General features: G+C 41.3%; 1 protein-coding gene across 3 annotated transcripts in view; it reads left to right on the plus strand.

The window, feature by feature from the left end:
• The window catches only part of RARS1 (arginyl-tRNA synthetase 1), a 679,371-nt gene that overhangs the window by 341,068 nt on the left and 320,454 nt on the right, over positions 1–17,849 (plus strand). For all 3 annotated transcript variants that reach the window (XM_073589463.1, XM_073589464.1, XM_073589462.1), the window contains exon 6: positions 2,451–2,572. In XM_073589463.1, coding sequence (XP_073445564.1) covers positions 2,451–2,572 — 122 coding nt within the window. The remainder of the gene's footprint in view (positions 1–2,450; positions 2,573–17,849) is intronic.

Genomic DNA, 17,849 nt, shown 5'->3' on the forward strand with positions numbered 1-17,849 from the left:
TGGGTTCCCCCTATATTTATATTTATAGCCAGAAACACTACGCAGACAGCTGCAGGCTGATATTCATAGTCTAGGAAGGGGCCATGGATATTGCCCCCCCCCGGCTACAAATACCAGCCCGCAGTCGCCCCAGAAATGGTGCATCTATAAGATGCGCCAATTCTGGCACTTAGCCCCTCTCTTCCCACTTCCGTGTAGCGGTGGGATATGGGGTAATAAGGGGTTAATGTCACCTTGCTATTGAAAGGTGACATTAAGCCCGGTTAATAATGTCAATAAGACGCCTATCCAATATTAATCTTATAATAATAATAAAGGGTTAAAACACACACATAAGAAAAGTATTTTAATTAAATAAAACCCAACACAGTTTTCATATTATTATTGCACGCCCAGATCCAAGCGACGCCTTCGTCTCCTGTAATAAAGTAAAAAAAAGAAAAAAAAAAGAAACAAACCATATACTACCTGTGCGACGCAGTCCAAATAATAACGAGGGTCCCATGACGATCACTTTACAGCAATGCTGCATGAGAATTAGGGTTAGGGTTACGGGAAATCTTTCACAGCAGCGGAGGGATACACATCTAATTCTTCTGTCATTTCATTGCTGGAGCCCCTGGAGAGCCGTCACATCAGCTGATGTGGCAGCTCTCCATGGGAGATCGTCGTGGGACCCTCGTTATTAATTGGACTACGGCAGAAAGGTGAGTATAGGTTGGTTTATTTTATTTTTATTACAGGAGGTCGATGGCTTCGGGGAATTAGGTGTGTGCGGCGATTATGTACTCTGTTATGTGTTGTATGTTATACTAGCTGAAGAGCCTGGCGCTGCCCGGGCATAGTAACTAACTGAGGTTAGTTATAGCAAATTATAATTATCCACGATCCCATAGGCCCGTGCCCATATACCCATCATACATATCCGCCATCCCATAGTCGAGTGCCCATATACCCATCACACATCCTTCATCTCATAGTCCCATGCCTATATACCCATCATACATATCCTCCATCCCATAGTCCAGTGCCCATATACCCATCACACATCCTCCATCCCATAGTCAACCCTTATGACATCATAATGAGCGGCAGGGCTTGCAACCTATGATGACATCAGCGTCGCCATGGCAACCATTATGACGACATAATGAGTGGCGGGGCTTGATACACACACACTTTTTCCCCATCATGTAGATAGGGGCAAAATTGGTGAATTGGAACACGCGGGTTTAAAATTTCGCCTCACAACATAGCCTAGTACACTCTCGGGGTCCAGATGTATGTTCTGTATATTGTGTTGTATGTTCTGTATGTTGTGTTGTATGTTCGTTGTGTTGTATGTTCGTTGTGTTGTATGTTCTGTGTGTGGGTTTTTTTTTTTTACATTCAACACATTAGCCGGATGATGGGACTACTACTGTCCCATCATTGGCTAATGTGTCACTCACTGTCAGGGTAGCAGGCATAGCCCGATGGGACTTGTAGTCCCATCGGACGATGCCTGCATACAGACAAACACACACACAGCCCATACAGCCAGCAGAGCCCCCCCTTGCAGACAGCCCGCACACAGCCCCCTGCCCGCACACACAGCCCCCCCCCCCCGGCACAAAGACCCCCTCCCCCGCCTGCTGGCAGCCCCGTCACTCTGGATGGGAGAGGAGACAGACGCTGCAGAGGGACAGGGCTGCTTGTGACGTGCAGTGCAGCACCACCCACAGCCCAGTCACTCAAGATTACTGACAGCAGTGTGCAGAGGCTGGGGCACGCCAGCTGATGACGTCACATCAATTTCCAGAGTCAGGAAATTGACGTGACATCAGCGGATGCTAGCGGCGGCTGCAGCCTGAGAGTCACGTGACCCGGACTCATCTGCCTGCATAGCGCCGCTCAGAGGAAGAATTGGCAGCGCAAGGTAATGGCAAAAATCATTAGGGGCCCCGGGGGGATACAATGGGGGGTTAATAAAAAGTAGTGGACAACCCCTTTAAGTGTGATTTTCAGTATAGTTTTCCAGTTCACTACTATTATAGTGATGCCAAACTCACACAGACATTCTTTTTATTTCAGTAATGAAAAAAATGTAGAAATTTGGCGTTTGTGTTGCCAGTTTCTGAGATTCATACCTGGCTACCATGGCAACCCATTGGTTGTTTGTGATTGCTTTGCAAGGGTCTTTTGGGAGCTGGTTCAAGTGCTCCATTTAAATACATTGTCAAAGGTTGCAGTGGCTAGGAGTGATCAAAAATAAGTGCAGGGAGGACTTGTAATACTTGTATAATAAGTACCACAAAATCATGTACTCAATATTTCTCTTAAAATACAGATAAAGTGACCAACCTGTTTAAGCATCGTGCATTTGATTCCATGCTGGAGTATGTTTTTTGTGTAAGGGATTTTTAACACATAATATCTACTCTCTAACTGATGCAAAACTTTTGTTTCAGGTTGTTGTTGATTTCTCCTCTCCAAATATTGCCAAGGAAATGCATGTGGGTCACCTACGCTCTACCATCATTGGTGACAGCATCTGCCGATTATTTGAGTTTGTTGGCCACAGTGTACTCCGGTAAGATTGTTTGGTAAATTAGCTAAGGGGATGACATATTCTTAATGATCTTCCCACTGCACATTCCATGTCTGGTAGTATCTATGCAAAAATGTAATCTGACGGATCAGAATATGCTGTTTGCTCAATCTGTAGATAGTCCACAGGAATAGCAATGAAGGTACAAATGTTTGGAAGTCGGGGAATACGGTCAATAAACTTGGAATACAGAAACAATGTGAGGGAGGTACTGGTTCTCCTTAACCTCTTCCCAATCTGGTGTCTGTTTGTTTTTTTAAGCTTTTGTTATTGTTCCCTTTTTTCTAAAAGCCCAAATGTCTTTATTTTTCTGCCTATATAGCCATATAAAGGCTTGTTTTTTTGTGGGACACATTGTACTTTTGGAATACACCACCCATTTTACCATGCAATGTATTGGAAAATGGAAAAAAATATTGTGGTGGAAAAAAATCCAATTTCACAGAACTTTTTTGTGTTTTGTTCAAACAGCTTTCATTGTGTGATGAAAATGGCCTGGAAATAACACATTTTTTTGAATAAGTGGGGAAGTATTTTACCTCACAGATAGCAGCAGCTGTGATGCCCTTCTGTCATGTCTGTATACTCTCTTTTGCTTCCTCCCCTGCCCAAGCGCCGTGGTACGATCAGACCATGTCCCTGTATGATCAGACACAGTGCATGCAAAAAGGAGATGCACATAACCAGCTCACCTGCACCAGCATGCGGCGTGTAGAAGCACAGAACTCGTACAGTCTCAAATGCAATAATCAAGAAAAATGGGTGTTGTTCCAGCAGCTTCTTATAAAAATCAATTTTATTTAACAAAAATTAAGTGATGACAGACATGATGTAGACGTACTGAATAGCTACACGTTTCGAACACGAAGTGCCCTTTCTCAAGCTGCACATAATGAAACCTCCATAGAATTTATACTAATATTAACCAATTGTAAAGTATTCTCGCGTCACATGATGCCAAACATGGTTGATTAAAATCACATGAATAATTAAAAAGAAAAGAAACCGAAAAATCCAACTATAATATGACCAAGTCCAAAAAACACAATTAGTACGATTATAAAAAACCACAATCCATAATTTTTGAAAATAATAAAAACGCATACATAACAAATTCAATGTCCGTAGTGATACATTAGTTCCTTGCGGGCATTTAATCCTGTGGGATGGCATGATCCTAAACGAAAGATCCAGTAGGCTTCCCTGGTCATAAGCATTCGTTTGATGTCACCTCCTCTTGGTGGTTTCCATAATCGTTCAATGCCAGTAGCTTTCATTTTATCAGTGCTCCTTAATTTCATGATAAATGAAATGTCTGGACGCCGCAGAAACTGTACAATTCTGACTAGCGGGAGAGAGAACATCAGTTATATGCTCTGATATTCTGGTTTTTAACCCCTTAATAACCGGAGCTTTTTTCGATATTTCGTATTCGTTTTTCGCTCCCCTTTTTTCCAGAGCCAGAACTTTATTTTTCCGTCTATATGGCCATGTGAGGGCTTATTTTTTGCGGGACGAGTTGTACTTTTAAATGACACCATTGGTTTTACCATGTTGTGTACTCGAAAACGGGAAAAAAATTCCAAGTGCGGTGAAATTGCAAAAAAAGTGCAATCCCACACTTGTTTTTTGCTTGGCTTTTTGCTAGGTTCACTAGATGCTAAATCTGACATGCCATTATGATTCTCCAGGTCATTACGAGTTCATAGACACCAAACATGTCTATGTCCTCTTTAATCTAAGTGGTGAAATAAAATTCCAAAGTTTGCAAAAAAAAAATAAAATTGCGCAATATTCCGAGACCCGTAGCGTCTCCATTTTTCATGATCTGGGGTTGGGTGAGGGCTTATTTTTTCCGTGCCAGGCTGACGTTTTTAATGATACCACTTTTGTGCAGATGGGCGATCAAATGAACCTGTTATTGCATTTTAATGCAATGTCTTGGCAACCAAAAAAACATAATTCTGGCGTTTTGAATTTTTTTCTCGCTACGCCGTTTGGCGATCGGGTTAATGCTTTATTTTTATTGATAGATAGGGTGATTCTGAACGCGGCGATACCTAATGTGTATGTGGGATTTTTTTTTACTGCTTTATTTTGATTGGGGCGAAAGGGGGGTGATTTGAACTTTGAGGTTTTAATTTTTTTTTATTTTTAAACATTTTTTTTTTTTTACTTTTGGCATGCTTTAATAGCCTCCATAAGAGGCTAGAAGCATGCACAACCCGATCGGCTCTGCTACATATGGGCGATGAGCAGATCGCCCATATGTAGCAAATTTACTCCTGTGCTGAAAGCCATATGCCTGGAACAACCATAGAGGTCTAAGAGTCCTCTGGTTGTCCAGGCAACATGGCGCCGACCCCCGATCACATGACGGGGGTCGGCGATGAGGTCATTTCCGGCCCGGCGGCCGGAAATGCTATTTAAATGCCAGCTTTGACAGCGGGATTTAACTAGTTAATAGGTGCGGGCGGACGGCGATTCCACTCGTGCCTATTGCGGGCACATGTCAGCTGTTCATAACAGCTGACATGTCCTGGCTTTGATGTGGGCTCAGCGCCGGAGCCCTCATTAAAGCAGGTGATATGTCTAATGACGGACTGTGTCCGTCATTGGGCATTAAGGGGTTAAATTAGGAGTGGTGCATCCAACATATGTAATTCAAATTTCACTCCACACAATTTAATAACATTAATCAAAACAGAAATAGTTAAGCTCCATCAAAAAATGAGTGACCTGGATTATAAAATCATGTAGGTCAGCTGTGTAGTTACTCTATTAATATGAAATTCAATTGCCTAAACAGTTGTGTAATGGGATGTATGTATATAAAGCAACCACATAACGGTGGATAATATTGTTTCTCCAAGCTTTTTTAACCCCACAAAAAAACATCCTACGTTGTTAAATTGTCCAGGTTTTTTTTAAATGTGGTGGTACCAGGTATAGGATATGTTCACATGCGGTAGTTACCAATGTTTTTTGGGATTATCAAAATCAGAAACCATTCAAAATACGAAATTACATTAATTGTAGTTCGAGGTATGTTGTGTATTTGATTGCTTGTGTGGAGTGTAATTTGAATTATGTTGGCTGCACCACTCGTAATTTAAAAACCATATCAGGACATATAACTGATGTCATCTCACCCGCTAGTCTAAATCGTACGGTTTCTGCGGCGTCCACACTTTTCATTAACCCCTTTAACCCCAAGGGTGGTTTGCATGTTAATGACCGGCCAATTTTTACAATTCTGATCACTGAGGTCATAACTCTGGAACGCTTCCATAGATCCTGGTGATTCTGGCATTGTTTTTCTCGTAACCTATTGTACTTCATGGAATCACAGAGAGAGAACGAAGTACAGAAATTGTGCACTCACAGCATGGATCAGTATGAAAAAAGCATTTATTGAACATGCAATTACCAGACAGACAAAATGTGAGATAAAAAAAACAATTAAAAACAACAAAGAAATTGTGGGCAAGTGGATATATATGCATGCATGTTGATCTATTCTATATGTTGAGGTATCCATATGACTTGAGGCGATTGCCTCCGTGTTGGTTATCGGGAATAAGGCTGTCCAATTGTATGCATATTGCTTATTTCTAGTGGTGTTGTGATGGGTGGATGGTGGATGATCGCTGGGTTTGGTGTTCTTATATATTTATCAGTTCACATGAAGTGGCTTATGGATGTGCATTCTCTGCCATATTGGAGCGCAGGTAACGTTGACGTCCATTACATAGGGCAGTTACGCCACCTGAGATAGTATGGAGTGGCGATATGTCACTTCCTGCCGCCTGGAACGCAGGACTTCCTGCATGTGAAACGCAAGCACGTCACTCTCCGCAGCCTCGAATGCAAGGTAGTCTTTTGCGCATGCGCAGATATTTGGTTACATCCCACACCTCTTCCTTCACTCAGCGAGCGCCGCACAGAGGTGACGGCGCCCACTGAAGTGATTGCAATTGCACTATTTAACGGGCATGTTATCATATCTGGCTACTTCCCCTGACGAAGCTGCAGGCAGCAGCGACACGCATTGGGCGTGGTGGACAGTGTGACCGTCTTTGGGTAATTATAATGTAATTTTGCATTGTACACTTTTTCTACTTGACTTGCAAGACAGTAATTTAGTATTCATAATGTGCCATGAATCATTTGGAATAATTTAGTGGTGGATAAGTGGTGTCTAGTCCTCCAAAGCTTAAATTATTTGTGAATATCATTATTGTTTTCTCTCCTGCAAGTTGTCTTGGATCTCTTTTTTGAGTCATACAGAATCTCATATTAACCTATTGGGAATGTATACCGTATATATTAATATTATGCATATTCAATTGTTTAATGATATAGAGCTATATATTTATACATACATGCATATATATCCTCTTTCCCACAATCTCTTTCTTGTTTTTATTTGTTTTTTTATCTCACAATTTGTCTGTCTGGTAATTGCATGTTCAATAAAAGCTTTTTTCATACTGATCCATGCTGTAAGTGCACAATTTCTGTACTTCTTTCTCCCTTTGTGATTCCATATTCCTTTGGAACAGAGTTGCACCCAGCAGTGTTATATATGTCATATTCATACTTCTACATACATATTGTACTTCATGTTAGTGGTGAAATTTCATTCATATAACTTGCATTTATTTGTGAAAAAAAACGAAATTTGGCGAAAACTTTGAAAATTTCATGCCCTTAAATCACAGAGATATGGCACACAAAAAACTTAATAAGTAACATTTCCCACATGTTTCCTTTACATCAGCACATTTTTGGAATGAAAATTTTTTATTTGTTAGGAAGTTAAAAGGGTTAAAATTTGACCAACGATTTCTCGTTTTTACAACACCATTTTATTTTTAGGGACCACATCACATTTGAAGTCACTTTGAGGGGTCTATATGATAGAAAATACCCAAAAGTGACACCATTCTAAAACCTACACCCCTCAAGGTGCTCAAAACCACATTCAAGAAGTATATTAACCCTTCAGGTGCTTCACAGGAATTTTTTGAAATTGGACCCCAAAAGTTATTGTGCAATTTGTCCTGAGTACGCTGATACCTGATATGTGTGGGGGACCACTGCTTTGGCGCATGGTAGAGCTCAGAAGGGAACAAGCGCCGTTTGACTTTTTCAACACAAAATTGGCTGGAATTGAGATCAGGCACCATGCCACATTTGGATAGCTCCTGATGTGCCTGAAGAGTGGAAACCCCCCACAAGTGACCCCAATTTGGAAACTAGACCCCCAAAGAACTTATGTAGATGTGTAGTGAGAACTTTAAACCCCCATGGTCTTCACATAAGTTTAAAACGTACAGCTGTAAAATTAAAAAATTGTTTTTTCCACAAAAATGATCTTTTCACCCCCAATTTTCCCAATGGAAACAGGACCCCAAAAGTTATTGTGCAATTTGTCCTGAGTACGCTGATACCCCATATGTGGGGGTACACCACTATTTGACGCATAACAGAGCGCAGAAGGGAAGCAGCGCCATTTGACTTTTTTGGCTGGAATTGAGATCGGACGCCATGTTGCATTTGGAGAGCCCCTGATGTGCATAAACAGTGGAAACCTCCCACAAGTGACCCCATTTTGGAAACTAGACCCCCCAAGGAACTTATCTAGATGTGTGGTGAGCACTTTGAACCCCCAAGTGCTTCACAGAAGTTTATAACGTAGAGCCATAAAAATTATATTTTTTTCCACAAAAATGATATTTTTGTCCCTAATTTTTTATTGTCCCAAGGGTAGCAGGAGAAATTGGACCCCAAAAGTTATTGTGCAATTTGTCCTGTGCAGGCTGATATCCCATATGTGGGGGGTAAACCACTGTTTGAGCGCATGACACCGCTTGGTAGGGAAGGAGCACCTTTTCACTTTTTCAAAGCAGAATTGGCTGGAATTGAGATCAAATGCCATGTTGCGTTTGGAGAGCCCCTGATGTGCCCAAACAGTGGAAACCCCCCCAATTCTAACGCCAATCCTAACTCCAACACACCCCTAACCCTAGCTCTTACCCTAATGGGAAAATGGAAATAAATAAAATTTTATTATTTTGCCCTAACTAAGGGGGTGATAAAGGGGAGTTTGATTTACTATTTATGACGGGTTTTTATGTTTTACAGCTGCAATACGCTAAAAGACGCTTTTTATTGTAAAAATAGTTTTTGCATCACCACATTTTGAGAGCTATAATATTTCCATATTTTGACCCACAGAGTCATGTGAGATCTTATTTTTTGCGGGCGAGTCGACATTTTTATTGGTACCATTTTCGGGCACATGACATTTTTTGATCGTTTTTTATTCCGATTTTTGGGACGTAGAATGAACAAAAACAAGCATTTCATGAATTTCTTTTGGGGGGGCGTTTACACCGTTCTGCATGTGGTAAAATTGATAAAGGGGTTTTATTTTTCGGGTCAGTACGATTACATCGATACCTCATTGATATCATTTTGTTATGTTTTGGCGCTTTTATACAATAAAAACAATTTTATATAAAAAATAATTATTTTTGCATCGCTTTATTCTGCGAGCTATAACTTTTTTTATTTTTTCGCTGATGACGCTGTGTGGCAGCTCGTTTTTTGCGGGACAAGATGACGTTTCCAGCAGTACCATGTTTATTCATGTCCGTCTTTTTGATCGCACGTTATTGCACTTTACGTTCGGCGGGATGATGATAATCCATTGTTTTTTGCTTTTTTTTTAAGGAGTTCACTAAAGGGGTTAACTGGTGGGACTTTTATAGGGCGGGTTGTTACGGACATGGCAATACTAAATGTGTATTTTTGTTTGTTTTTTTTATTTACAAAAAAAATTAGAGTTTTTTATTATTTATTTAGGATTTTTTACACTTTTTTTTTTTCGCTTTATTATTTTGTCCCAATGTGGGACATTACAATAAAGTGGCAGATCGCTGATCTGACACTTTGCAGTGCAGTCCGTTACCGCCCCTGACACATAGTGACGGGTGTCAGCTGTGAAAATTCGCTTTATAAGACGCTCCGGATTAAAAAATATTTTTTAATAAAATGGTGGTGCCTTTTATAATCCTTGCATCTTATTGCTTACCCGGGTTGGTAACTGCGGTGTAGCTGAGTCCCAGGGTCGCTGCTGGAGGAAGCAGAAGTGGGGTGATGCTGCAGGCCCCATTCAGGGATGAGGGGGACTCCGATGTGTGCCGCTCCTGCGGGGGTCTTGTGCTGCTGCGGGGTCTTGTGCTGCTGCGGGGTCTTGTGCTACTGCCAGGTTTCTCCGGTGCCCGGCGGTTGCTGGCTGGTGCTGCGGGTGCCCAACAGTGCTGAGTGTGTGTCTGACGCTGCCCCAGGGCTCTGCCGACATTTTGCGACAGGCCAGAGCCCCGGCATTTCCGTGGTTCCCTGTATGTGCGGTGGTTCCGGTAAAAAATGGCCGCCGGCTCATGTGCAGATGTGATCTTGGGACCAAGATATCGAGAACTGAGATTTCAGCGCCGAACACCCCCTAATCACGGCCTATGGTAAGGCATGTTCGCTTTGTAAGAGGCACCCCCATTTTCCCCCCAAATTAGGGGGAAAATAGTGTGTCTTACAAAGTGAAAAATACAGTAGGTTTTTGCAAGGGGGTCACAAGACCCCCTTAACCATTGGACCCCCACAATGACAATTGATGATCCCGATGCTTGCCATGGTACCCTGAAGTTATGACCCCAGGGTACGGTGGCCTGTGATAGCCAGAATTTAGTGCACATACTCACTTGCGAGAAATACGGACGAGTGCAATCCGATAAAAAAAAATTGGATTGCACTCAGACCAATGTTATTCATCTGCAAATTTTTTCTCAGCTGAAATCGCACTGAGAAAAAAATCGCAGCATGCTGCGTATTGCTGCCTATCTCAGACGAGATTCACCAATACAATTCAATGGGTGCGGGAAAAAAAATCACACAGTACTCGCACCATGCGAATATTTCCGATTTTACGCTCTGGTGTCCTTTGAAAAGCCGGCAATTCATGTCCGGCTACTGTAAAATCAAACTGACAGCTCACAAAACAATAGATATATACACATAGTGTGTGTGTGTGTGTGTATGTGTGTGTGTATATGTATATATATATATATATTAGGTGAAGAGCACGGCGTTGCCTGAGCATAGTAGCAAACTGTGGTTAGTTATAACAAATTATAGTGATTATATTGCACATAAAAACATTTCACATCATATACAGTCATATGTTAAAGTTTGGGTACCCTTATTAATGTTAACCTTTTTTCTTTATAACAATTTTGTTTTTTGCAACAGCTATTTCAGTTTCATATATCTAATAACTGATGGACTCAGTTATATTTCTGGATTCAAATGAGGTTTATTGTACTAACCGAAAACGTGCAATCTGCATTTTAACAAAATTTGACCGGTGCAAAAGTATGGGCACCTCAACATAAAAGTGACATTAATATTTCTTAGATCCTCCTTTTGCAAAAATAACAGCCTCTAGTCGCTTCCTGTAGCTATTAATGAGTTCCTGGATGAAGGTATTTGTGACCATTCCTGTTTACAAAACAATTCCAGTTCAGTTAAGTTTGATGGTCGCCGAGCATGGACAGCCCGCTTCAAATCATCCCACAGATGTTCAATGATATTCAGGTCTGGGGACTGGGATAGCCATTCCAGAACATTGTAATTGTTCCTCTGCATGAATGCCTGAGTAGATTTGGAGCGGTGTTTTGGAATACTGTCTTGCTGAAATATCCATCCCCTGCGCAACTTCAACTTCGTCACTGATTCTTGCACATTATTGTCAAGAATCTGCTGATACTGAGTTGAATCCATGCGACCCTCAACTTTAACAAGATTCCCGGTGCCAGCATTGGCCACACAGCCCCAAAGCATGATGGAACCTCCACCAAATTTTACTGTGGGTAGCAAGTGTTTTTCTTGGAATGCTGTGTCTTTTTAGCCTCCGTGCATAACGCCTTTTTGTATGACCAAACAACTCAATCTTTGTTTCATCAGTCCACAGGACCTTCTTCCAAAATGTAACTGGCTTGTCCAAATGTGCTTTTGCATACCTCAGGCGACTCTGTTTGTGGCGTGCTTGCAGAAACGGCTTCTTTCGCATCACTCTCCCATACAGCTTCTCCTTGTGCAAAGTGCGCTGTATTGTTGACCGATGCACAGTGACACCATCTGCAGCAATATGATGCTGCAGGTCTTTGGAGGTGGTCTTTGGATTGTCCTTGACTGTTCTCACCATTCTTCTTCTCTGCCTTTCTGATATTTTTCTTGGCCTGCCACTTCTGGGCTTAACAAGAACTGTATCTGTGTTCTTCCATTTCCTTACTATGTTCCTCACAGTGGAAACTGACAGGTTAAATCTCTGAGACAACTTTTTGTATCCTTCCCCTGAAAAGCTTTGTTGAATAATCTTTGTTTTCAGATAATTTGAGAGTTGTTTTGAGGAGCCCATAATGCCACTCTTCATAGGAGAATCAAATAGGAGAACTACTTGCAAGTGGCCACCTTAAATACCTTTTCTCATGATTTGATACACCTGGCTATGAAGTTCAAAGCATAATGAGGTTACAAAACCAATTTAGTGCTTCAGGAAGTCAGTAAAAAGTAGTTATTAGTGTTCAAATCAAGAAAATGATAAGGGTGCCCATACTTTTGCACCGGTCAAATTTTGTTTAAATGCAGATAGCACATTTTCTGTTAGTACAATAAACCTCATTTGAATCCAGAAATATAACTGAGTCCATCAGTTGTTAGATATATGAAACTGAAATAGCTGTTGCAAAAACCAAAATTGTTATAAAGAAAAAAGGTTAACATTAATAGGGGTGCCCAAACTTTAACATATGACTGTATTCAACACTACAGATTTGCAACACAAATTAACTAAACGATTACCCAAGTATTGATAGTATTTTATTTTCAGCTCATTCAAGAGCCTTTTGATAAACATTTTTGGTTTTTCCTTCCGGTGCAAAGATGAACAGATTTTTGGCAGTTCCATCTCTTGAACAGACCACGTAAAGTTGACCATGAGAAAAGCATGGAGATTGCAAATCGATCCCTACTACTTTCAAGGACTGTCCCTGAGCATTGTTAATGGACATTGCAAATAGCAGTTGAACTGGAAACTGGAGGCGTTTAAAATAAGAAAACAAATCAGATGGAATGAGTGGAATTCTTGGAATGAAAATGTCTTCTCCTTTGGCACATCCTGTTTCTGAGCTGTGTATCTAACCCTATCCTGTGTGATAATGTCTGCTGAGCTGTGTACCTAATCCTCTCCTGTGTGATCCTTTCTGCTGAGCTGTGTATCTAATCCTATCTTGTGTGTTACTGACTGCTCAGCCGTGTATCTAATCCCATCTTGTGTGATACTGACTGCTGAGCAGTGTATCTAATCCTATCCTGTGTGATACCGTCTGCTGAGCCGTGTATCTAACCCTATCCTGTGTGATACTGACTGCTGAGCCATGTACCTACTCCTATCATGGGTGTTACTGACTGCTCAGCCGTGTATCTAATCCTATCCTGTGTGATACTGACTGCTGAGTCGTGTATCTAATCTTATTCTGTTTGAACTGGAAACTGGAGGCGTATTCTGTGTGATACTGTCTGCTGAGCCATCTATCTAATACTATTCTGTGATACCGTGTGCTGAGCTGTGTATCTAATCCTATCCTGTGTGATACTGTCTGATGAGCCGTGTATTTATTCCTATCCATCTTTCAGTATAATAATGCACCAATTCATACAGCTAGAATCGTTAAATCATGGCACGAGGAACATTATAATGAAGTTGAGCATCTCATCTGGCCCCCACAATCCCCAGACCTCAACATTATTGAGCATTTATGGCCGATTTTAGAGATTCAAGTTAGACGTCGATTTCCGCCGCCATCATCGCTCAAAGAACTGGAGGGTGTTTTAACTGAAGAATGGGCTACAATTCCTTTGGAAACAATTCACACCTTGTATGAATCCATACCTCGGATAATTGAGGCTGTAATCGCCGCAAAAGGTGGACTTACACCATATTAAACCCCTTCACCCCCAAGGGTGGTTTGCACGTTCATGACCGGGCCAATTTTTACAATTCTGACCACTGTACCTTTATGAGGTCATAACTCTGGAACACTTCCATGGATCCTGGTGATTGTGACATTGTTTTCTCGTGACATATTGTACTTCATGTTAGTGGTAAAATTTCATTCAAATAACTTGCGTTTATTTGTGAGAAAAACAGAAATTTGGCAAAAATTTTGAAAATTTCGCAATTTTCCAACTTTGAATTTTTATGCCCTTCAATCACAGAGATACGGCACACAAACTTGATAACTAACATTTCCCACATGTTTACTCTACATCAGCACAATTTTGGAACCAAAATTTTTTTTTTTTTAGGAAGTTATAAGGGTTAAAAGTTGACCAGCGATTTCTCATTTTTACAGCACCATTTTATTTTTAGGACCACATCACATTTGAAGCCACTTTGAGGGGTCTATATGATAGAAAATACCCAAAAGTGACACCATTCTAAAAACTGCACCCCTTAAGGTGCTCAAAACCACATTCAAGAAGTTTATTAACCCTTTAGGTGCGTCACAGGAATTTTTTTGAATATTTAAAAAAAAATGAACATCTAACTTTTTTTCATAAAAAAAATAGTCCAGGTTCAATTTTTTTTATTTTACCAAGGGTAACAGGAGAAATTGAGCTGCAAAAGTTATTGTGCAATTTGTCCTGAGTATGCTGATACCTGATATGTGGGGGGGAACGACTATTTCTGCGCATGGCAGAGCTCAGAATGGAAGGAGCGCCGTTTGACTTTTTCAATGCAAAATTGGCTGGAATTCAGATTGGACGCCATGTCACGTTTGGAGAGTCCCTGATGTACCTACAGTTGTGGCCAAAAGTATTGACACCCCTGAAATTCTGTCAGATAATACTCAGTTTCTTCCTGAAAATGATTGCAAACACAAATTCTTTGGTATTATTATCTCCATTTAATTTGTCTTAAATGAAAAAACACAAAAGAGACTGAAGCAAAAAGCAAAACATTGATCATTTCACACAAAACTCCAAAAATGGGCCAGACAAAAGTATTGGCACCCTCAGCCTAATACTTGGATGCACAACCTTTAGCCAAAATAACTGCGGCCAACCGCTTCCGGTAACCATCAATGAGTTTCTTACAATGCTCTGCTGGAATATTAGACTATTCTTCTTTGGCAAACTGCTTCAGGTCCCTGATATTTGAAGGGTGCCTTCTCCAAACTGCCATTTTTAGATCTCTCCACAGGTGTTCTATGGGATTCAGGTCTGGACTCATTGCTGGCCACCTTAGAAGTCTCCAGTGCTTTCTCTCAAACCATTTTCTAGTGCTTTTTGAAGTGTGTTTTGGGTCATTGTCCTGCTGGAAGACCCATGACCTCTGAGGGAGACCCAGCTTTCTCACACTGGGCCCTACACTATGCTGCAAAATTTGTTGGTAGTCTTCAGACTTCATAATTCCATGCACACGGTCAAGCAGTCCAGTGCCAGAGGCAGCAATGCAACCCCAAAACATCAGGGAACCTCCGCCATGTTTGACAGTATGGACCATGTTCTTTTCTTTGAATGCTTCTTTTTTCCTACTGTAAACTCTATGTTGATGCCTTTGCCCAAAAATCTCTACTTTTGTCTCATCTGACCAGAGAACATTCTTCCAAAACGTTTTAGGCTTTTTCAGGAAAGTTTTGGCAAACTCCAGCCTGGCTTTTTTATGTCTCGGAGTAAGAAGTGGGGTCTTCCTGGGTCTCCTACCATACAGTCCCTTTTCATTCAGAGGCCGACGGATAGTACGGGTTGACACTGTTGCACCCTCGGACTGCAGGGCAGCTTGAACTTGTTTGGATGTTAGTCGAGGTTCTTTATCCAACATCCGCACAATCTTGCGTTGAAATCTCTTGTCAATTTTTCTTTTCCGTTCACATCTAGGGAGGTTAGCCCCACAGTGCCATGGGCTTTAAACTTCTTGATGACACTGCGCACGGTAGACACAGGAACATTCAGGTCTTTGGAGATGGACTTGTAGCCTTGAGATTGCTCATGCTTCCTCTCAATTTGGTTTCTCAAGTCCTCAGACAGTTCTTTGGTCTTCTTTCTTTTCTCCATGCTCAATGTGGTACACACAAGGACACAGGACAGAGGCTGAGTCAACTTTAATCCATGTCAACTGGCTGCAAGTGTGATTTAGTTATTGCCAACACCTGTTAGGTGCCACAGGTAAGTTACAGGTGCTATTAATTACACAAATTAGAGAAGCATCACATGATTTTTCAAACAGTGCCAATACTTTTGTCCACCCTCTTTTTTATGTTTGGTGTGGAATTATATCCAATTTGGCTTTAGGAAAATTCTTTTTGTGTTTTTTCATTTAAGACAAATTAAATGAAGGTAATAATACCAAAGAATTTGTGTTTGCAATCATATTCAGGAAGAAACTGAGTATTATCTGGCAGAATTGCAGGGGTGTCAATACTTTTGTGGAACAGTGGAAACCCCCCTACAAGTGACCCCATTTTGGAAACTAGACCCCCCAAGGAGCTTATCTAGATACGTGGTGAGAACTTTGAACCCACAAGGGCTTCACAGAAGTTTATAACATAAAGCCGTACAATTAAAAAATCTTATTTTTTCCACAAAAATGATCTTTTCACCCTCCATTCTTATTTTTCCAAGGGTAACAGGACCCTAAAAGTTGTTGTGCAATGTGTCCTGAGTACGCTGATACCCCACATGTGGGGGTAAACCACTATTTGGGCGCATGGCAGAGCTCGGAAGGGAAGCAGCGCCATTTGACGTTTTTGGCTGGAATTGAGATTGGACACCATGTCGCGATTGGAAAACCCCTGATGTACCTAAACAGTGGAACCCCCCCACAAGTGACACCATTTTGTAAACTAGACCCCTCAGGGAACTTATCTAGATGTGTGGTGAGCACTTTGAACCCCCCAGTGCTTCACAGAAGTTTATAATGCCCGGGCGTGAAAATAAAAAAATTCGTATTTTTTCCACAAACATGATCTTTTAGTCACCATTTTTTTATTTTCCCAAGGGTAAAAGGAGAAATTGGACCCCAAAAGTTGTTGTCCAATTTGTCCTGTGTATGCTGATACCCCATATGTGGGAGAAAACTACTGTATGGGCACACGTCGGGGCTCGGAAGGGAAGTAGTGACGTTTTGGAATGCAGACTTTGATGGAATGGTCTGCGGGTGTCATGTTGCCTTTGGAGAGCCCCTAATGTACCTAAACAGTGGAAACCCCCACAAATGACCCCATTTTGGAAACGAGACCCCCTAAGGAACTTATCTAGATGTGTGGTGAGCACTTTGAACCCCCAAGGGCCTCATAGAAGTTTATAATGCCCGGGCATGAAAATAAAAAAATCGTATTTTTTCCACAAACATGATCAATTAGTCACCAATTTTTTCATTTTCCCAAGGGTAACAGGAGAAATTGGACCCCAAAAGTTGTTGTCCAATTTTTCCTGAGTACGCTGACACCCCATATGTGGGAGAAAACTACTGTATGGACACACGTCGGGGCTCGGAAGGGAAGCAGTGACGTTTTGGAATGCAGACTTTGATGGAATGGTCTGCGGGTGTCATGTGCGTTTGGAGAGCCCCTGATGTACCTAAACTATTGAAACTCCCCACAAGTGACCCCATTTTGGACACTAGACCCCTCACGGAACTTATCTAGATGTGTGGTGAGCACTTTGAACCCCCAAGTGCTTCACAGAAGTTTATAACGCTCGGACGTGAAAATAAAAAAATCATTTTTTTCCACAAAAATGATATTTTTGCCCCCAATTTTTTATTTTCCTAAGGGTAACAGGAGAAATTGGACCCCAAAAATTGTTTTGCAATTTGTCCTGAATAGGCTGATACCCTACATGTGAGGGTAAAACACTGTTTGGGCGCATGGCAGAGCTTGGAAGGGAAGGAGCACCATTTGACTTTTTCAACTCAGAATTGGCTGGAATTGAGATCAGACGCCATGTTGCATTTGGAGAGCCCCTGATGTGCCCAAACAGTGGAAACCCCCAATTCTAACTCCAACCCGAACCCCAACCACACCCCTAACCCTAATCTCAGCCCTAACCCTAACCCTACCCTAACCCTAGCCCTAACCCTAATAGAAAAATGGAAATAAATACTTTTTTTAATTTTATTATTTTTCCCTAA

Source organism: Dendrobates tinctorius, unplaced genomic scaffold (genome assembly GCF_039654945.1).
Source record: "Dendrobates tinctorius isolate UK_male_01 unplaced genomic scaffold, ASM3965494v1 ptg000108l, whole genome shotgun sequence".
NCBI lineage: Eukaryota > Metazoa > Chordata > Amphibia > Anura > Dendrobatidae > Dendrobates > Dendrobates tinctorius.